The 22662-nt window shown below is 38.3% G+C and overlaps 3 protein-coding genes across 5 annotated transcripts; 1 reads left to right on the top strand and 2 right to left on the bottom strand.

Moving 5' to 3' along the window:
- The first annotated feature begins 196 nt into the window (after positions 1–196).
- Positions 197–11800, top strand: zfat (zinc finger and AT hook domain containing). Of its 3 annotated transcripts, none has more exons than XM_026284970.1 (16): positions 197–324; positions 3152–3313; positions 3661–3924; positions 4006–4182; positions 4263–4416; positions 4843–6125; positions 6376–6608; positions 6690–6774; positions 6847–6996; positions 7087–7260; positions 8055–8143; positions 8229–8367; positions 8501–8625; positions 9169–9289; positions 9369–9517; positions 11043–11800. In XM_026284970.1, exons 2-16 carry the CDS (start codon positions 3169–3171, stop codon positions 11271–11273), a joined length of 3519 nt encoding a protein of 1172 aa, XP_026140755.1. In that variant the 5' UTR covers positions 197–324; positions 3152–3168; the 3' UTR covers positions 11274–11800. The 3 variants fall into 3 exon arrangements, with proteins under 3 accessions (XP_026140755.1, XP_026140754.1, XP_026140753.1); XM_026284969.1 differs by having other exon boundaries at positions 218–365; XM_026284968.1 differs by lacking the exon at positions 197–324 and adding an exon at positions 1510–2204.
- Positions 11801–12209: 409 nt separating this feature from the next.
- Positions 12210–14268, bottom strand: rbfa (ribosome binding factor A). Its single transcript, XM_026284979.1, has 7 exons — positions 13957–14268; positions 13844–13874; positions 13531–13698; positions 13144–13256; positions 12975–13059; positions 12828–12904; positions 12210–12745 (listed from the first exon to the last, which is right to left on the bottom strand). Exons 1-7 carry the CDS (start codon positions 14166–14168, stop codon positions 12367–12369), a joined length of 1065 nt encoding a protein of 354 aa, XP_026140764.1. The 5' UTR covers positions 14169–14268; the 3' UTR covers positions 12210–12366.
- Positions 14269–14922: 654 nt separating this feature from the next.
- adnp2a (ADNP homeobox 2a) lies at positions 14923–21611 on the bottom strand. The gene is made up of 4 exons (XM_026284971.1): positions 21342–21611; positions 20874–20991; positions 18376–18468; positions 14923–18200 (listed from the first exon to the last, which is right to left on the bottom strand). Exons 2-4 carry the CDS (start codon positions 20979–20981, stop codon positions 15528–15530), a joined length of 2874 nt encoding a protein of 957 aa, XP_026140756.1. The 5' UTR covers positions 20982–20991; positions 21342–21611; the 3' UTR covers positions 14923–15527.
- Positions 21612–22662: the final 1051 nt, after the last annotated feature.

The following is a 22662-nucleotide window of genomic DNA, read 5'->3' as shown; positions in this document are numbered from 1 at the left end:
GTCATATTACTCCATGATGTTTTCGTGTGATTAAACCTTTTATCTTTATTCACAATGACAACAGATTCCTTGTGATCCAGTTTTTTTTTCCTCCATCATCAGCAACTTTCATGGACGCACACTGCCGCACGTAGAAGGCGGGATCCTGTTACCATGACAATTACGTCAATATTAGTGTCGGGTAACTAAAGGTCAAACTAAAGACAAGCCAGAGACGGAAGGAAACAGGCTCGGAATGGCGGAGACTAAAGGTTTTTTCTTGCAGCAAAAGCCGGAGGAATCACAGTAGTAAACTGGGTTAATGGCGTTATCGCTTGAACAGAGGTGCTTTGTCTAAATTGAACAGGATACTTATATGTTACGAGGTACTGGCGCGGCGGGAAGGACAGTCAATGCTAGTTTTGTCTGTAAATTGGAGCAAAGCTGTAGAGCATAGCTACCGTTAGTTAGCCGTGCTGTGTTGTTCCGTTTGAAGCAGAATGACTTTTACTAACTCTGTGCTGTATTAGACACAACCCCAACGCCTGGATGGCTCTTTAGATCGCTTTTGTGAGTGTATAATGCAGTGCAGATATGGTTTGACTGTTTGCTTCCTCTTTACCCAACTTGGTAGCTGATAGCAACACAAGCTTACTTGGTACAAGTTCTTCTTATTATTACAACTCTTTACGTGCGGTAGATTGTGCTCGAGACTGTCTCAAAATTGACCTATTTTCGTATTTCCAAGCAGAAAAAAACAAGGTTGACTCAATGTCAGTCTACAAATGCGAGGCTTTTTGTTATTATTGTTGTTTTGTTTCGCACGAACTCGGGTCACATAGGGCTGTTTTTTGACGGTGATGCTCTTACGTAGGGACCGCACTTCCAGTTGTTGTTTTTAAATTAATAACTTGTGTTGAAGACGAAAATATTATCGTAATCGACGCAAGCGTATTTGCATTTAATGTCTGTGATTGGACCTTAGCTCTGTTCAAATCTGCAAGGGCTTATTCCTCATCGCGGTCCCTTTGTCATTGACGTGAAGGAGAGAGAGAGGACCTTTAACTTTCAGCTCGGCTTTTGCTGTATTTTCACTGCTCGTGTGGACTATAGAGGGCAGCAAACTCACCACAAGCATTTCCTTGGTGTTCATATAAGATTTCACTTAGACTGTACTTATTTTGCTTGGCTTGTCGGTTTATTTTACATTCATTGTGTGTCCTTTTTATCTGCTGGTTGTTCATGCCTGTAAACATCCCCGACTGGAAGCTGTGCTATCCGTAAAACAAGCTTTCAGTTGGATGTTTGCTGTCATCCTCCAGTTCTTTCGTCTTGATGTGTGTTTAATTAAACAGTAATGCGCCCTATATGTTTTATAACAACTTAATTATAACTTAATAGCAACTATATGTACATAGATCTTGTTTACATGTGCGCCGTCTGGATTTATTGAATCTCTAATGTTTTCTGTGGTAGGATTGCTCATATTCCAGTGTAGTCGTTGTAAACATCCTACACTCAGCTGTAATCTGGAGGCTGGGGGGAGGGTGTTTGCTGTGACTGACTGGAGCTCCTCTAGCATGAACATACTTTACTTGATTGTAAAAGAAAAAAGAAAAGAAAAAACATGAATGCTGAAAGGACAAAAAAAAAAAGTCTGTGGCTGATAAGGTCGAATATTTACTTTGTTAAACATTTTTATTCTGTTTTACTTCGTTGTGAATATCATTTACCCAAATAAACGCTTTTTAAATATGAAATAATGTGTATTGTTATTAATAATAACTGATTTAACTGATGTTCTTGAGTCGAGTTGCTCTACAAATACATAATGCACATTACTAATACACATGTACACCTCTCTCATTTCGATAAGGGTTTAAACATGAAGTTCACATTAAGGAAAAATGTCTGAATGTCGCATTACTGATTACAAGAACACCGCAAGTTTAACCTCCAAGATCATCCAAGTAGGGAAAAATGCACTCCAGGCCGCAGGTGGCGCACGCTTCGACACAAATGTTGTTGTTTTTTTTTTTTTGCTTGAAGACGAAGATCCATCCGCCATATTTGTTATCGCAGATTCGACAGAAACCTCTGCAGAAGTAATTTAAGTATAATGAATGCATTTAAATTGCGCTCTATCGATACCAACAACGGTTAAATCATTTTCGAGGGTCTTTAACCTATTGCTGATTTAAAAAGAATGGATTCAGTGCAAGCAGGTAAGCAAAAACGTGATTTTCAGGATAACTGCGCTCCGAGGAAACGGCTAACGTTAGTTCCGACGATTCGATAAGGAGACACATATATTAGGTAAAACTAGTGGCTTGCACCAGCAAAAGTAACTTTTGCCAGAGGATGCTTTATACATAAATTCAGTTTTGTGTCAGCTTTTTGCAGTTCTTTGTTGAAATAATACCTTTTCCAACTCTTTGAGCATAAACGTCATCTTATTTAATGAAAACCATTTCCAGTGCCTAAGAGAAAAACACGAAACTGGTCGTGAGTTTACAAAAATGAGATGGCAGGGGATATTATTGGTTTTCTTTTGGAAAAATAAAGGTTTTAACAGTATAATTAAACGTAATACAACACGTCTTTGCTTTTGAAAATTCAGCCTTTGTATGCAGTTTAGTAACTCGTTCATGAACTCTATTATTGTATGCCATATATTACATCTTGTTGAAGAACCCTATCGCAGATAAATTAACAGTGTTGCAATGACCTGAAGCTGAACTGCAACTACTAATCAATATGCGTATTAAAATCAGTGTTAATAAGTATATTCTTCAATTAAAAGTCTTTAAGTTGAACATATTTAAGACGCTTTTATTTTGAAAGGGCTCCCTGATGCTTTTGAATAATTAAGTGAATTCTGTGAGGGAAGGTTTTTAAAACTCAAACAAAATGATTTACATGTAGAAAACAAATAATAAATAAATATTGTTATATATTACATATCTTAACAGCTTTATCTAATTTACCTATAATAACCTGCGTAGTAGTATGTATGCTACTTTTTGAAGGATCATGATAAATCTTAGTACTTGGCAATTTAAAAGCCAAATGTTGTTTATAGGAGAGCCTATAACAACTGTAAATTCACCTTGGCACATTTTTACAAATATTAACCGAATAAAGACTTAAGCTGCTGTTTTTACATTCACAGATGGTTCATCAGTCTTCATGTGCAAAATATGCAACTTGTTCTCTCCCAGTAAGCCATTGCTGCTGTCTCATGTTAATGAGACTCACTCCAGTGATGGAGGCGATCCTGACACTTGCATTATAGCACTTAAGCCTTTAACAACTCAGGAGCCACAGAGTTCAGGTAAGCAGCTTTGAACCCAGAAATTAGCCTGGATTGGGCTTTATTAAGATCCAAACACTTGTAATAAGGTAATTAGAGACAGATGATTACAATGTCGAGCTGATTTTAATTAATAACATTGTATATTTATTGAAAGTTTTCCAAAAACACAACACCATTCCAAGAACATTACCTCTGGGAGGATTTTTCCATTCCATAACTTCACACTTCTAGAGCTTCTTCATGTCAAGCTGATTTAAGCTTAATTTTTTAATAATATGATGAAAGCTAGATAATCATATGTTTAAATTTTTTTTATAATAATTTTAAAAGCGTTGGAAAACAAAAATGTCTTGTTTATCTCGCAGAAGTTGTTGTGAAAAGAAAACGAGGAAGACCAAAAGGCTCTACTAAGAAAGTCCAACCAGAATTGGTCCAGAAAAACACACCCAATCAGCAGGAGAAAGAGGCCACAGAAATACAACCACTGGCTGTAGCTGAAGAGCCAAGTGAAGATGGCAGTGATCTGGAGTGCAAGAAATGCAATCGCGTTTTTAGCAACAGGCGACAAATCTCCAAACACATTTGCTTCGTAGGACTGAAAGAAGCCGCTGATGATGTAGAGTATAATGGTATAAATTCATGTTGGTTAATGTAGCTCTTTCTGCTTTTTTGCACTGCCACACGTTTCATCTGTCGACTTTATTGCTCAGGTAATAATACTGATTCAAATATAATCAGCGATGAAGAGGAGGAGAAAGAGAGGACACCAAAGAAAGCTCGCGTGATGCGGACAGATAAGCCGTCCAGTGCAAAGGACCCTGAATCAGCAAGCAGCAACAAAAACCCTATTATTAGTGTGGTGCTTACCAGCCACGAGGCCATGCCTGGTGAGACGTACATGTGATGTCAGGTGTTTTAATAGTTGAGGGAAGCATTCATACTAACTGTGAGTTTTGCTTTATTGCAGGTGCCTCTAAGATAGTTCCTATTGAAGCCGCTCCGGCTGAACCATCCACCCAGACTGTTGCAGACGCAGGTTCCCAGGAGGCAGCAGTGAAAAGGGGGTACCAGGAATATGCCATTCAGCAAGCTGCTTATGAAGCACCCCTCAAATCAAACAGGTTTATATTTCATGATTTGTCCACATTTAAAATGTTCATTTTAGATTAAGCACCAAAGGACAGAGTATTAATATGGTAATTAAATAAATGAAATCAGAGATACATTTCCATAGTAAATATAGTTAAGGTATTTATGTAATTGCTAGACATGTCTTATTTTATTTATATTATTTCTATGGATTAATTAATTAATTTACTTATTCATTTATTTAATCAATTTTTGTAACCTATAAACAGTAGTCATAAACAACTAAAGAGGTTATGGAAAATAAAAAATAAAATTCATTGCGTCAAAATATGTGAGACCCTGACTAAAGCAATCTGACATCTAAAATTAGTTCCATTTGTACTGATCTTGTGAAATGATTTGGTACATCGATATTAAAAATAAAATTTAAAATATATTAAAATCGATCTCTTGCACAGGTTAGGACAGACGCAGCTTAAAATCTTCACATGTGAATACTGCAATAAAGTCTTCAAGTTCAAACATTCACTGCAGGCTCACTTAAGAATCCACACAAATGAGAAACCATTCAAGTGCCTGCAGTGTGACTACGCCAGCGCTATAAAGGCCAATCTTAGCGTTCACATGCGGAAACACACTGGGGAGAAATTCAACTGTGAGTTGTGCTCATTTCATTGCCTCAGCAAAGGACACCTCAAAGTGCACGTGGAGCGAGTGCACAAGAAGATCAAGCAGCACTGCCAATTCTGCAAGAAGAAATACTCTGACGTGAAGAACCTTCTAAAACACATCCGCGAGACTCACGACATGAACGACAAGAAGGTACAGGACTCCTACAATGAGTACAGCCTCCAGACCAGGGAGGGCAAGAGACAGCTTCTGTACAACTGTCAGATATGCGACCGCAAGTTCAAGAATGAGCTCGAGCGCGACCGTCACATGATGGTTCATGGCAAGAAGAGACCCTTCGGCTGCGAACTCTGCGATCACGGCGCAACCAAATTTCCAGCCTTGCAAGCCCACATCCGAAAGCACCCCTTCATCTACGTGTGTGCCATTTGCCAGGAAAAATTTGTCAGCTCTGTGCGACTTAGGTCACATCTCAGAGAGTTCCACCCGGAATCAGATGAACCCTCTGCTTTTGCAGACTCAATCAATTCCAGCTTCTGCTTGCTCAAACCAGGCGATGACATTCAGAAGGACATGTTGAATCAGGATGAGCTTGAGATCACAGAAGAGCTGTCGCAGCTCAATGCCCAGGAGCTGTTAACCACAGAAATGACTTGCATGGCTCAAGAGGACCTTCAGACTCAATGCTCTGATAGCTTAGTGGTGGAATCGGACCTTCTTGTGCAGAGCTCAAAGGATGAAAATCCCATTCCAGACAGTATGAATAAGACAATAACACAAGAGATGGCCTGTGAAGATGCGATAAATGCCCCAAAACTTCAAGGCGATCCAATTAAATTGGAGTGCAGTACGACAGAAGATGAGAATCCTGCTGAAGGACCTGCACCTTTGACACCTGAAAAAGCACAAACGCACTCTGAGCAGTTAATATCAACGGATACATCTTCTCAAACCAACGAAGTGGGGACCAACGAGGACTTACTCGGTTCAGAGCAAGAAGAGATATCAGCTTTCAAGCAGATTGTAGAGCAGATGCAAAAACGACAGCTCAACATGGAAGTGTTTGACCGGATTCGGAAAGTGTACGGAGACCTTGAATGTGAATACTGTGGTATGAATATCTAATATTTAATATATGATACAAGAGTGCACAATCCTGTTCCTGGAGAAAGTTCGGATCTGATCAAACAACTGAGCCAGCTAATTAAGATCTTCAACCTGTTGGTAACGGGTGTGTTGTAGCAGGGTTGGAAATGAACTCTGCAGGTCGGTAGATCTCCAGAACCAGGGTTGGGCATCCTTGATAAATAACAGCTCCAACTCCTGTCTTTCTATAACTCTTTGTAATATTTCCTCAACAGGAAAGCTTTTCTGGTATCAGGTGCACTACAATACACATGTGCGAACCCACACGAAAGAGCACCTACATTACTGTTCTCAGTGCAATTATTCCTCCATCACTAAAAACTGCCTGAAGAGGCATGTGATCCAGAGACATTCTGACATCCTGCTGAAGTGTCCCTCTGAAGGATGCCTTTACTGTACACCGGACAAATACAAGCTTCAGGCTCATCTCAGAACCCATTCAGACATAGTGAGTGTCTGTAGTCTGCTTATTCTTGAGCTATAAGGGAAATTGCTTCTTCATCAGAACATGTTTCTTTCTAATCTTTAGGTCAAAAGAAGTTTGACATGCCCAGTATGTCAAGAGTCTGTTCCTGAGGACAAAGTTAGAGATCATATTAAAAGCAACCATCCAGGTAAGGACAAACAAAACACTTTCAAATGTCCCACAAAATCCCTAAATGAATGAACGTGCTGTTGCTGTGCAGATGTGTCCATGAACCACATCTCGGAAACGTTGGGAATACGTGTACATGTGAAAGGAGTGATCGGGAAACGAGCCTCCAAATGCCCGTACTGTGATTGTTTCTTCACAAGGAACGGGGCAGATCTTCAGCAGCACATATGGGCTCATGAAGGTGGGTTTTATGTCTTGTTTTATCTTGTAAAACGTATGCACTTAAATGAACTGCCTCAGTGTACTGTTTTTGTTCTGTTCATGTCTCCAGGACTGAAACCGTACAAATGTTCACAGTGTGAATATGCCTCAAGAAGTAAAAGCAACCTCAAAGCTCACATGAACAGACACAGTACTGAGAAAACTCATCTTTGTGACCTCTGTGGAAAAAAGTTCAAGTCTAAATGCACTCTGAAAAGTCATAAGCTCATGCACACAGCAGACGGTGAGTCTCTTTCTTTGTGTTTAATACTGCATGCAGTGTTATTTGGACTTGTTTACCTAATACAAGGCTTGCATAATCTAACGTTATCCGAGTGGACTTGGACAGGGATATCGAACTATTGTCTGGGGACTGCAAGGGAATGCTACTTTGACAGTAACAAATAAAAAAACTAAATATTAATAGAATACCGTGTAAAATACTACCATTCAAAAGTTTAAGGTGGTTCATTTTTGGATTACCAAGAATGCATTTATTTGATCAAAATTACAACAAAATAATAACATGGAAAATGTTAGATTAATAGTATATATTTTCTGCAGAATACTAGAGTATAAGAGAAACATATATCCAAAAATATGCAAAAACTCCTGCAGGGGTGTGAACTCCATGAATCGGTGCTTTATGGATGCGGGATTCATCACAAAGCGCATCAATTCAAGGCACTTGATAATATTGTGAAATAGTAAAAAGCCTTTATTCGCATGGCTTTAACATTAAAAACAAAACACATGTGCACCGACACGTTTCTATAGAAAATATATACTATTAATCTAACAAGTAAACATTTTCCATGTAGTATGTGAATAAATAATTTGTTTGAATAATGTGCATTGATGAATTATACACAAACTGTATGTGGTATGATTAGTATGATTAGTTACCCTACCCCTTTAAGTATGATTTAAATTTTCAGTTTATGCTGCTATTGATAATATATCAGAGGCTTTGATTATTTAAACTGTGGTATTTTTCTGAATACTCAGCAAATCAAATCAAATGTTATTTTGTTGTAGGAAAACAGTTCAGATGTACTGAGTGTGACTTCACTGCTGCCCTGAGACCGCATCTCCTTCGTCACATGGAGCAACATGCCTCTTTCAAAGTAACACCACAAAAGACAGATTTTCGTTTTATGTTGTCATGTGTCCTACAGCCCCCACCAAAGCACAGTGTTTTTCCTTTCGCAGCCTTTCCGTTGTGCGCACTGCCACTACTCGTGCAACATTTCCGGATCCCTGAAAAGACACTATAATAAGAAACATCCCAACGTTCAGTACGTCAATGCTGGAACAGGGACCTCCACTTCTGAATCTGTGACAGAACAAGGCAAGTCCTTCCTCACCAGAATGAAAACAGCCTCAACCCTGCAACATATACGTTGTTGCTTTTTGTTAGACATACAGTGTTGCTTCAAACTGCATCAGTGTGTGTGTGTGTGTGTGTGTGTGTGTGTTATCAGGTGGAGTCAAATGTCCTGTGTGCAATTACGTTTATGGCACTAAATGGGAAATGAACAGACACTTAAAGAGCAAGCATGGTCTCAAAGTGGTGGAGACTGACAGTCTGAGTCTGAATCAGTGGGAGGTGAGTCTCCATTATAATTACATGTTACATTTAGTAATAACAAGTCATATTTATTTATATAATGCACAAACAACAATAGAAGTTTACCTGTGCAATAATATTTAATGATAAGTAATATATTAATAGTAAACCTATAGTTCATCCAAACTTAGAAAATATTTCATAATTTATCTGTCATCACCCTCATGTCACTACAAACCCATAAGTCTTTGGTTAAATGAAGATATTTTGAATAAGATCTGAGAGGGTTTCTGTCTCTCTTTTTGTATTCTCTGGACGTTAATTGAAGGGACAGAAACTCAGGTTTCATTAAAAATATCTTAATTTGTGTTTCGAAGATGAACTAAAATCTAATGGGTTTGAAACAACATTTATAATGATCAGTAATAAAATCATTCCTCAAGCTTGTTCTTTTCTTGGACTTTGACATTCATAATATATTTTCGTACTGATAAAGCAGTGTGTGATTGTTAAATAGCCTTAATTGATGATGTGTTCTCAGCTACTACACTTGGTTATGATCTTATTGGTGTGTTCAATCAGGTAGTGGAGTCAGTGGAGGAGCCGGCCTTGCAGTACCTTCACATAGCTGAGACTGAGGATCCTCAAGGAACTGAGACTGCTGTATCAGCTCTGCAGGACCTGCGCTTCAACACACAAAACGGTCAGAAACGGTGCTTCATTTCATGAACAGTTGTTGCATTTCTGTAAGGTTCAGATCTAAACTCATGGCTTGTGTTCAGGTGTTGTGTCTGCCGCAACGGGAGACAGACTAGACCCGGCGTCTGTCAACATCCTGCAGCAGATCATTGAGCTGGGCTCAGAGAATCATGATGCCGCTGTGGCTTCTGTGGTGGCCATGGCTCCTGGTACAGTTACCGTTGTAGAGCAGGTATGGTTAATATGCATATAAGTGTAGCGACAGACCCCTCTGCTTCTGGAGAGCTGCCCATACTTACCTTCTGAATATCATCTACACTCACTGCTATGTGGTTATTGCTTATGAATTGTTAGATTTATTGTCTTGCAATGTTTGACATCACTTTTATGGATACTTTAGCAACTCCTTATAATCAAATGAAAGTCATGTGTTATTCAATATTAATAGTGTATATGTAGGAATTTAAAAGGGTCATAACATATGCTGGAGTTTAAAAAAGTAAAACAAATTTATATAGATTATTCTACAAGAATGTTGACCAAAAATGACAGTAGACATTTATTATATAACAAAACATTTCTATTTCAATGATATACTGTTCTCTTGAACTCTCTATTAATCAAAGTATCCTGGGGGGAAAAATATGGTTTTCATAAAAATATTAAACACAACTGTTTTCAACATTTATAATAATAAGAAATATTTCTTGAGCACCAAATTAGCACACTAATATGAGTTCTTTATGACCATGTGACACTGAAGACTGGAATAATGGATGATTAAAATTCTGATTTATTGTCTCAGGAATAAATTACATTTAAAAATATATATTCAGATTTTAAATAATAGTGTAAATATTTTCCTATAAGGTTTACTAATAATATTAACCAAAAATGTAGCCTAAACATTCATCGTTTCATTTTCTCGTTGAGCTTTATAATTAAACAGTCTAATACTGGGTCCTGTCTATATATATATATATATTAGGGATGCACGATATTGGATTTTGGCCGATATTCGATATGCCGATACCGATATATATAAACATTTTCGCCTGATATATTTAAACTTTAATTTTACTGAAGAGAAATCCATGTATCTCTTCTGTACTGATTCTACCATAAATTTATTATTTTACAAATGTAGACAGACATTCACACCTGAAAAACAGGTCAATTATTTCACTTGGAGAATATCGGTTTGGCTCATCGGCAGAAATATTCATATCGGCCAATACCGATGATGGTCATTTTAAGCTTTTATCGGCCGATACCGATGTTGTGCCGATATTATCGTGCATCCCTAATATATATATATATATATATATATATATATATATATATATATATATATATATATATATATACACATACATACACACACACACACACACACATACAGTATATATATATATATATATATATATATATATATATATATATATATATATATTCATTTTTTTTTTGTTGAACTATGCCACATAAACTTCAATTCAGGCTGAAATGTTTAAAGAGCATGTTAATAATAGACATGCATTCAGCTACTTGTTTTTGATGCTGGGTTTAATTAATCACCCAGTTTGAATCTTGACGTGTGCGACATGTATTTATCTGACACCAGGCAATTGTGATTGATTTCTGTGGTTACATTTTCAATAAATGTGCTTTTGGACCTCTGAAGGTTACAGCATGTCTTGCAGCATGAAGAACTCCTTGAATCCTTTAATAATAAGAATGTGCTGTCCCATCAATCCTAGGTGGAGGAGGAAGAGGCGCAGGCCAACCATGCCATGATGATCCAGGATGCACTGCAGCAGGCCACAGTGGGCCTGGGAGAAGAGCACCATCTTGTGGTTTCTTCAGATGATATGGAGGGCATCAAAACTGTTACAGTGTATACACAGGGAGAAGACGCATCCCAGTTCATAGTCTACGTTCAGGAGGCAATTCAGGAGGCTGTGCAAACTGAGGAGACCACCACAGTATAGAGCATAGTAAGATGGGGTTTTAAAACTACTAGCTAGCTAGTTCAAATGCTGTTCTAGTGTTTTGGTTTGTTCTTTTGCTATAGTTATTCCAGTCAGGTCTTGACAGACTATTGCAGCCATACCTATAGGTTATAGGGACCTATCTTGCACAACTGTAAATAATCAGAAATGAACAGTAGCAGTGAATAATCATAGTCTTGTGCTACACAAAAATTAATTAAAAAAACTATCGGTGTTTCCTGACTAGGAATCAGCAGAAGCAATAAGGTTTTAAGTCTTTGCAAAAAAATCTTGAGTCCTATTACAGCAGATAAAGCCAGTTGCACATAACACAGAATCTATTTTAGAAATTAGATTTTTATTATGTAGGATTGTTTTTTTCTTTTTCATGTACTATCATTGCCTGCAAGCATAAGTATGTATGTTACAGAGTTACTGTGTTACTCTAATTTTCTCCACATTTTTTATATAAAACCCCCATACAGTGTATGGCTATCATAATAGTAAACGGAGTTATTTAATGGGCAGTGTTGTGTATTATTTACACACTTTTTTATTTTTTTATCAAGTAAATGAAATTCATGTTTAAGCGGTCTATGAATACAACATCTACTTAGACTGCCGTTCAGAAGTTCTAATGATAGGTGAGATTTTTGAAAGATGTCTCTAATGCTCAGCAAGGCTGCATTTATTTGATCAAAATTAATTGATTCCTCCAATGGCAACGCTGATTTTCAGCAGCCGTTAATCTTCAGTGTCACATGATCCTTCAGAAGTCAATCTTAATATTCTGATGTGGTTGTCAAGAAACATTTGTAATGATTATTTATTGCACTTATTTGAAATAAGTTTTGTAACATAAATGACTGTTGCTCATTTGAATGCATCCTTGCTGAATAAACAGTAGAATTTCCTGCATAAAGAATCTTTTAAATGGTAATTTATATGACTTTATTCAGCTGAACACAAAAGACATTTTGAAGAATGTCGGGAATCAAACAACATTGGAGCCCATTTATTTTTCCCAAGCTTTAAGATTTTTATCAAACAATTCTATACAACATGATATTGGAAGTGACCAAAAGCTGTGATTTCAGTGTCTCCTGTTGTCCTCTTCCATCATCTCTGTGACCTGGCTATCCACCAGACCATCCTCATCAACATCCTGATCCTCTTTGTCCTCTTTTTGAAGGCTTCTGGACAACAGAAAATCCTTAGGAGTGATATCATTATCCTTCATCCATTTGGACCTTTTCTTCTTTTTCTCTATGAGTTTCTGCTTCCTAATATCTGCAAGCATATCCAGCTGCTCTTGTGTCAGTCCTCCTCCAGCAGCAGGACTCTGTGTGAGAGAGTCTCTCGGCCCCTTCTCTCGTTTATAGGCTTCGATCTGTTTGTGCAGAGCATCGTGATCGACACCAAACAAAACGGCTCTTGTGTTGTCTTCAGATTCCATCAGCTGCAGTTTGGCCCTGTGGAAGATTGAACAAATTAGAAATCAATCAAAAAAAAAAAAAAGAAGATTTACTTTTATTAGAACTAAATTCTTCATACCCGACATCGTTGGTGGATAAATGATTCATGTTATCTTCATCTGGACAGAAATCTGCTTTCTTGAGAAGGTTTTCAATCTAATTAGAAAAAGAAAAATTCTACATAAGACATTCCATCTTTTATCACTGTAAAGTCTATCGTTGTTACCTCAGTTACAGCAGCATACTGTTTATCTCTGATAAAAACCACAGGTGGAACATTGCCAAGGATTTGGTGAGAGATCAGAAGGTGCCTGAAAAATGTAATAAGTCAAATTATGGAATTCTTTTGACAACTTCTTAAAACTACAGTAAAATATATTATGATAAATACATACCGTATACGAGGAGCACATTTATTTAAAGCCTGCTGAATATGGCTGTCTTGCTCAGCTGACAGACTCGTCTTCCAGTATATTCGACAAGCAGAGAAATCTGGTGATAGTGAAACCTTGTGTGGACAAGAAGACAGTTTAGGGAAGTACTGTAAAAACAAAAAAATCCTAATTTTCATGTCATTCCAAAACTATATTTTTTCCTATCCTTACAATGGACATATTAAAAATATATCTAATTTTGTATTTAGCAGAGGTAAATGGTCACACAGGTTTGGAATAGCATGAGTGATGACAGAATGTTCATTTTTGGGTATACTATAATTTTAATTATTAAATATTTGTGGTTAATTATGGTAAGGAATTTTGAAGGAAGTGCGTTTAGCCTACTTTGGAAATCTGCACATTGTAGACACTGATCTCGGAGTTGAGCTCATAGGAGCTCAGTAAGTCTACCACTGCTTTGTAGATGATGATGTTGAGAGTCCTCACACGAACACTGTCCTCTTTATTTCGCTTGGTTGCTTTCAGAAAGCCAGGCTGACTCAGGGCTGAGGCCTGGACGGGAAAAAAATGTGTAAAAGACCAGCAAAGTCAGTCATGCTGCTTACAGAGTCAACACAGCTTAGTTGTTTACATTTGCGCTATTTTGAAAGAGTATACAGTACTGAAAAAGACAATTCATAAAATAAAGAATTCTTACCTGCAGAGGAGATTCATACCATTGTTTTTTCCTGTAAAGAACGATAATATCATGCAACATTATAGTCAAAACTGCCTTAAATCTATTTATTAATTATACAAACCGAGACTCACTTCTTTTTGGCCAGCATCTTCATCAGTTTATTGCCCCCAGACAGACAGGCTGAGCTATGAACACTAACGTTACTTTCTTTCAGCACACCAGCCCTGGACAAGCCCTGTGTCTCTGGTCGTGCTGTCATTTTATAGATCACGCTTGTTAATGCCGTCGTAAATCGACTAAATGTGCATTCTTTAGAGCAAACAACTCTTTTGACAGCCAGCATGATCACCAGCTTAGTATATCCTTGCACTCACGCTACAGTTTTATCATCATCGTCTACATTTGTCTGAGGGCGAAGGCTGAAGTAGTTGAACCCAGATCGAGTCGATCGACGACACGACAGATTGTCTCTTTCTCAGGTGCATTTCAAGTGCAAGTTTTTGTTTTTATTTCTTTTCATTTTCTCCATAGGGATTTTTTTACTCTTAGGTTGCATGAACTAAAACAGTTAGCTAAGAGGCGAATCCCAACATTAAAGACATTTATGATAAAACATAATAAGCCAGAAGTACAAGATTTGGTGAGGAGGTAAAGATTTCTTTGGGTAATATGGTTTTTCAACAGGAATTTCACTGTTGATTATTTAAATAATATTTTTACATATATAAAATAATATGAATAATGCAGGCTGATAGATTCAACAAAAGCATATATCATTGATTTACAACTTCATAGCTCACAGTAGATCTGTCCTTAAAAGTTTAGAAGTTTGAAGCATGTTTTTAGGATTGTCTGATTCCTCAAGCATTTATATTCACGTTCTGGTTCTTGTGACAACTGTAGCCTTCATAGCAACCTGTTAACAACTTAAAAAAAAAATTACTGAAATTTAAGAAGCAGTTTTAGTCTTGACCATGTATAATAAATGTAATGACAAATTATAAAGTAAACATATAAAATACCTATAAGTTGATTATAAAGAAAATCCTGCTTGTTCAGTGAGTCACAACCAATTTATTTAGTAAACCACACATCTGTAATATTTAGTCACGTTTATTTCAAGAGGCAAATACAACTGCAAACTTTAAATAGGACATGGAGGCACTTGTCTTTTTCACGTCTGAAATAATTACAGTGTATTATATGAAGGTGGAAAAAAAGCATCCCTTCCAGTGATACAGCTTTAAATCGCAGCCTAATTTGCCAGTTAGTAGTAATAGTTAACCACGTCTTAATTTTCTGTACAGTCATAATATAAAATGTTAGAAGCAGAACTATTTCACTACAGACATCCCCAAATGTATATTACAAGTGAAAAAACAAACAGACAAACAAACAAATGTATGACTCTAATATAAAAGATGGGAAAGTGAGTGTTTTCTCTTGCAATAAAGATATGTAAACAAAACAACAACCAAAAATATTTTTAACATCATCATATGAACTATATACAACAATACAAAAACGTGGAGTGTAGAGTCTTTTCAGCATTGATGTAGGTTCCCCTTTTTTCCCAAATATACTAATGCCAAGAGGGAAACTATCTTATAAATGTGTAAATAACCATTTTGCAATGGTTTACATCCTAGTGTGAACATGCTGCATAAAAACATAATTCATCTAACAAACTGTTTAGCCATTTTTACAGAGGCTGTACCTCTGGGATGAAGAGGGCTTGTTCCATTTCATTCACATCCTCTTGTTTAACAGTTACCCCTGGGATATAGAGGTCATGTCCCATTTCACTCACATCCTCTTTTTTAACTGTGACAGGTACCCCTGGAATGAAGAGGTCATGTTTCATGTCCTTCATGTCGTCTTTTTTATCAGTTATCTGTGGAACGAGGCCGCCATGATTCACCTCGTCCAAGACCTTTTTTTTAACAGGCTTGACCTCTGGAATGAAGAGGTTGTGCTTCACCTTGTTCACTTCAATCATTTTGAACCCAAGACGTACGCAAACCCTCTTCTTCTGAATTGCTTTCAAGCACTTGGTGAGCTTGCTGTTAAAGTGAGCCTTTACGTCAGCCTTATTGATCCACAAACGGGATGCTAGCAGTTCGATTTCGGTCTTGGTTACGTACGGCTTTCTGTGGAAGTATAGCGAAAGGAAGTCTTTTCGGTCCTCAAATGAGGTCTTCTCCATTCCCATTGGTTCCAAGACGAGCTTAACTGGAACTTCAGGGACTTCTTCCTTTGGAGATTTAGACTTCCTTCTCCTGTTCTTCGGAGTGATTACTTCTCTCTTTGGCTTGGCAATTTCAAGGCCGTCCTGACAGGCCACGTCTGAAGAACTGGCCGTCTGAGGAGAGTTACATAAATCACCATCAAGACGTTCCGTCGTATCTGGATTCAGTTGCCTCTCTGCTTCCTTGACGGGTTTGGGAGCACAACGGCACCGTTGCACGTGAATGGAGATTGTCTTTTGTGTCGATTTTTCTGCATACACCCCAAAACAATACATGCATTTGTATGCAGGCGTTTTTAGTATTGCATGAATGGTGGGAACGATGTGGTGTTTAGTTTGAAGATGGCTCTCGTAGTCCTCAGAGTTCTGGAGCTTTGCTTGGCAAAATGGGCAGGCGGTAGGCGCTGTCTTCAACGTTGTTGCATATTCTGCCTTGTCTGGATACATTTTTATGTACAGCTTTTCTTGAGAGCTGGTAACTAGTGCAAGGTTGAGCTCTCGGTTGTCAAGAAGATCTTTGGGCACATCTGTGTTCAGATTAAAAGTGTTGAACATGAGGTTCCCCTCGTCGTCACAGTCGAGACTAAACTGTTCTTTAATGAAATGCCGGTTTTCCTTGATTTTCAAACTGTGCTCTTTATTGGTGTGCTCCATGATCTGCTTGAAAGAATAGAACATCTGAGGGCAGAACAGACACTTCAAGCCATGCAACAAATGCTGGAAAATCCCCTGCTCTGTCAGTAAAATCTTGCACCTCAGGCACTTGACTGTGTGATTGTCATGTTTCTTTAAAAACGGCGCAATTACGGCCAACTCATTCGGCACAGAATTTCTATTTATCGCCCTCTGAACTGTGGGCATGAGACCCGCGGGCACCACTGCTGAATTAGTAGGTTGGCTGATCTGATTTTGCGTCAGTACCACTTGAGCGGGACCGCCGTGGACGGGAAGAGTGACTTGAACGGGTGCTAGAGTGTAGGTTGGGACACCATTCACTTTGTTGCCAGTGGGAATGAGACGCACGGACTGCGAGGCTATGAGGGGAGCTCTGGGAACCGACTGGTTCAGCTGAAGACCTTGAGGAACAAGAATTGGTGACCTTACACCCATTTCACCCGGGAGGTTGACCTGGACGCCAGGTGGAAGAAGAACTTGCTGTGCTTGATGGGTCTGCGGTAGCCTGGGCATGGCCATAGTGATAGGGACCGTCTTAGGTGCGCTCTGCCGCATGTTTGGCATCATCATATTTATCGGCATCCCACTGTGGGTCTGCGATTGCGGTGTGTTCTGAATAGCGGCAACAGTCGTGCCTGACAGTAAAGCTTGTGTTTGTGGGGACAAAAACATCTGCCCTGCACCAGGAGAGCAAAACAAAGCAGCTGTGCTGCTTGGGCCGGCCAGAAGAACAGTACCATTTCCATTTGCATGTTGCATCTGCTGTGGCACATAGTTCGGCCTTGCGAGCAACGTGACCTGTTGCATGGCTTTTGGAGCAAGGTTCAGCAGATTCTGTAGTCCAGCCATTTGGTTTGTGCAGTCTTTTTCGATTATACAAGGCATTATTTGCCAGTGCAGATCTTTGTGCTTCTCTGAACTCAAAATGTGATAGAGTAAATGTTCAATGGTCTCTGCAGGCAGTTTGCACAACTTGCAGTGATATTTCACTGAAGCGCCATCACGTATCTGCTCACCATCAGTCTTTTGCTTACTGTCCGAGCCGAGCCCAAAGTAGCGATCCAGCATCGCAGCATAGTGGTTGACCAGGACGTGTTTCTTCATTACATATAGTAAAGAATCATGATAGCCACAGGTTGCGCATGTGTATCGGTCATCGGCAGCATCAGCGGAAACTGTAACCGACACGGTTTTCGGTGTGTGGGCCAAAGTGTGGCTAGGGTTGCTGTGAAGAGGTATACGATGGGTTTTTGATGGGAGCATGTGGAAAAACTGAATGTGTTGCTCTGTGACCTTCGGAGAGCTGACAAATGGGCAGTAGGGGCACATTAACAAACAGGCCACATCCAGATCTTTCCAGTGACAGCGATGGATGTGACTTCTGAATGTGGGTACTGACCGGCTGGAGTACCAACACAGACTGCAGCACAGAGCTTGGCTCCGGTATGGATACTGAGGAAAAAAAGTTATATCGGCATTAATATGACATAAAATAACATTTACAAATAGCGTGTACAATCTATAGATTAAGTTTAATCACCAACTTAAAAAAAAAAACATTTGATTTTATTAAAAAAGACAAATGTTTTAACATATTTTACAGAGCAACATATGTATACATAATCACCTTTCTTTTCTTTTTGCCAACATGACCATCAGTGAAATCATCCCATTCTGTGTTGTCAAAACTTGCATCACCAGCATCAAAACATTTGTATGTCTGTTGGAAATAAAGTCATTTTTTAATTAGCAGATATAACAGCATTTGTGTACGTTATCACTGATTTTGTAAAAAGACACACTAAAAATAAAAATATAGTTTTATTGGGCTACATAAGACACATTTCTTATTAAGATTATATTTGTTATCATCTAGAACTCATTTAAACAATGTAAAAATGAATGGAGAGGAGCATGCAAAGTCAAATATGCAATATCAGTACACTGATAAATAATAATGATAATAAAAAAACACTAATCTCAGCTGATAATCAATATATTGTGCATTACCATTTTTGTCATTAAGGACCAATTAACAACATAACTCAATCTTCTGGTGAAGTGACGGACTTCTTTCTGGTGACACACACTGTACTTCTCCAATCATATGGTCTGTTTAAACTTCACCTCTTCCTTATAATCGACTCCAAGCTCGCATTCAGATCTGCTTCCATCAAATTTATAGCCAAAAAATAGAACTAAATCCCCGCCCTAGATTTTTATTTATTTTTTTCAATAATCTGTTTCTGATGTACTCTACAATGTGGAAAATAAAGAGCCGTCTCTGTTACTTCGCAACTTTAATTTCTGAAACTTGTTATTTTTTGCCGATATCTAGTTTTTCTCTTGTTCTTTTGTTGTGACACTTTGAAAAGTGTTTTGAAATTACTGAAATACAGTGTCCTCCATAAACACTGAAACAGTAAGGACAATTGTTCTGTTTGCTGTGGGGTCAATAAATCTGTAAATATGATGACTACAGAATGTCACATTTTATTACTGGATGATTCAACACAAAGATGTTTTACCAGCTAAGAGGATCAGCACTTTTAGAGTTTCATCTCCCTATCTGATGTGAGCATAAGTATTGGAACAGTTGCCTCACAAGTCTTTTTAAGTGTTCAGCTGTGTCCTGGTGCATTCATTCTTCAGATATTAAGAGCAGGGAATGTGTCTTATCAGTTATATCCATAGATTTTGCATTCTAAGTCTTGCATTCGACGATGACACACACAAACCAGGATGAAGACGAGGAAGCCGACTCTGGAAGAAAAGCAAGCAATTTGGATGCTCAAAGAAAAGAGGAAGTCAATTAGAACTATAACAAAGGGCATGGAGAAATCAAGAGTTTGGAAACTACCGGTGACATCAGCAACCAACGACGACCTGATCAGCAGAGAAAAACAACAGTAGTTGATGACAGACAAATCATAAAAGCTGTGAAAATGAACGCTAAAATGCATGTCTGTAAAATCACCAACAACCTCCAGAAAGCTGTGGTGATGCTCTCTCAATCTACAGTCCACGGGAGAATTTGACACAGAATTACAGAAGCTACACAGCAAGACGCAAACCTCTGATCAGCACCAAACCTAGAAAGGCAAGATTCTTAAAAAATGTGAGCCAGTAGAGTTTTGGAACTGAGTTGATGAACTTGACTAAGTGTTTGGAAAGCAAAAGTGTGGAGAAAAAAAACAGAACTGCAAATGATCCTAAGCATACAACCTCATCTGTAAAGTTTGGTGGAGGTGGTGTCATGGCATGGGTATGAATGGCTGTCTCTAGAACAGGACCTCTTCATTTTAATGATGACTTAATGTATGATGGAAGTAGCAAAATTAATTTGGAAGGGTACAAACTCATCTTGGCTACCAATATTCAAGAAAATGCCACCAAACTCATTAGAAAGCACTTCATATTAGATCAGGACAAATGACCCAAAACACCCTGAAAGTTCAGTCAAGGACTTTATCAGGGCACAGGAAAGTCTTAGGTTGCCCAAATCAATCTCCAGATTTAAATCCGATTGAACATTAATTTCACCAGCTGAAGAGGAGACTAAAGACAGAAACTCCCCAAAACAAGCAACAGTTGGAATTGGCTGCATTAAAGTCTGGGGAAAAGCATTTCAAAGCATAAGACTGAGAGTCGGGTGATGTCTATGGGTTGCAGACTCACTGCTGTGATTGCATGCAAGGGATCTGCAAATAAATATTAGCTTTTAATCTTGTACATCTGCCTTAAATTCAACTGTTCCAATACTTATGCTCGCATCAAATAGTTGGATGAACTCTAAAAGTGCTGTCCTTTTTATTTGGTAAAACGTGTGTGTCAATAGACCTAATAATAAAATGTGACATTCTGTAGTTTTGTCTCATATTCATCTTTTAATCATATTTGCATATGTCTTGACTCCACAGCAGAGAAAGCTATTTTGCTTTTACTTTTCCAATACTTACGGAAGGCACTGTAATTTGGTAAAGTCATACTAAAGCGTACTGTAGTGAGAACTTGGGACAGCTTCATACTGTATAATGCAGTTACCAAATAAACATCACCTTAAACGTGTCAGCCAATCAGAATCGAGCATTAACCAGATGCTGGAATAAACATAACCCAAGTTACCTCCAATAAATCTTGACACTGCTGCATCCCGATGTCACACAAAATATTTTTGACGCGTTTCCTTGGACGTCTGAGTTTTGTCAGATTCTTCACTGGAATTTGATACATTTTGCTGATCCTGTAAACGAAAACAGAAATATTACGAAACGTTGAACAGCCTGTCAAATCAATGCACTGCGCTTTTTAAACACCAAACTGTATTTGGCAAGAATCTAATGGACATTTAAGAAATCTCTAAATGAACATAGCCTATTATTGAGGCCTATAACATATTTATAATAAATACAGCTAACGTTAGTTGTAACTGTACCTAGCGAGATCTGTATTTCAAACCATCCTCGGACACATCATTATAATTTCCATTTTATAACCAGCCATGGATTTTAAGTAGTATCAAAGCAAGAAAGAAAAGAAACGACATATGTCATACACAATCCGAACTGTATTAATGACTAAACCTGGATCTACCTCAGGTACTTCGGCACAGAACTGCGATTGAGTGGATGGGTGTCTGCGTGCGCCCGTTTTCTTCCGGCGTCACTGGAAGGCGCGCAGTACGGATTCGGCTACTTCATCGCGCGAAGCATCCGGGTTGCGCTCAATCCGCGTTCCTTGTTGCACTGGTGATCGTCTGCTGAAACCTGAACAGAGCGCAGGATTGCCCACTTTTGATTATCTCACTAAAACATCACCCCACTCCTGATGAAAAACATGGCGTACAGGAAGACAGGAAGTGACGTTTTCTGATTTACATATTGCATAGTGCAGATCCACCAATGGGAGAAAGGTAGGCTGATCTTGCAAAGTTGATCAAAGTGATGGTCATTGGTAACTGGAATTAACCCATAACCCCATGGCTGGGGTCTTCACCTGTGAGTGATGTAGACACACCTGTGGCACAACAACACCTTCAGAGCTGCTTTATGGGAAGATGGATCGATGGATTCAAGTGTGACATGATGATGAGAAGGCAATATGAGTGCTGATTGTTGTCTATTATAATATAAAATGCTATTTAGAGGGTCTCTTGCATCAATGCTGATTTTGCCACAGCAGGTCAGTTCAGTTTAAAACTACTGAGTATTCACAAGTGCAATGAAGAACATGTATGTACCTAGAACAGATCTGCATAAGGACTATCACTAATGGACAAAGAATAGTATGGGAGGTCTATCTATCCATTGGTCTCTGTGAATACAAGGACCTAAATGGCCCCCAACGGTTTGAGAATAAATGTAAAACAACAGCACACTGCAAACTTCATTACAATCAAACCAGCCATCAACGTTTCACAGAATCCTTTTGTTGTCCATGTTACTTAATAAATGCACCTTTGAACTAAAAGGTATGGTTCACCCAAAGATGGCAATTAAACCCTTGCGTCATTTCAGATTTGTGTGATTTTTTTTATTTTGTGGAACATAAACAGAAGATATTTTAAGAAAAGTCTCAAGTGTTTCTCTTTGTCCATTCAATGGAAGTCAATGGTGACCAAAACGGTTTCTTCAAAATATCTTCTACAGAAGATATCAAATCGGTCAGGTTTGGAACAACATGAAGGTGAGTAAATATTGAGTTTTTATTTATGGTTGAACTATCCTTTTAGTTTAATAGAGTCTTGTGTTAGCTTTATTTGACCAGTGTTGTTCCGTGAATATAAAACTAGTGAGAAGAACAGCCAAACAGATAAACATTAAACAGGATGGCCCTTTGTGCTTACCATGATTGTGTCGGTATGGAAGATGTAGCTTTTTCCAAAACATATATTGATTTTATTTTTTCATGGACG

The sequence above is a fragment of the Carassius auratus genome, chromosome 16 (assembly GCF_003368295.1).
Source record: "Carassius auratus strain Wakin chromosome 16, ASM336829v1, whole genome shotgun sequence".
NCBI lineage: Eukaryota > Metazoa > Chordata > Actinopteri > Cypriniformes > Cyprinidae > Carassius > Carassius auratus.
This window is presented reverse-complemented; position numbering and strand designations above follow the sequence as displayed.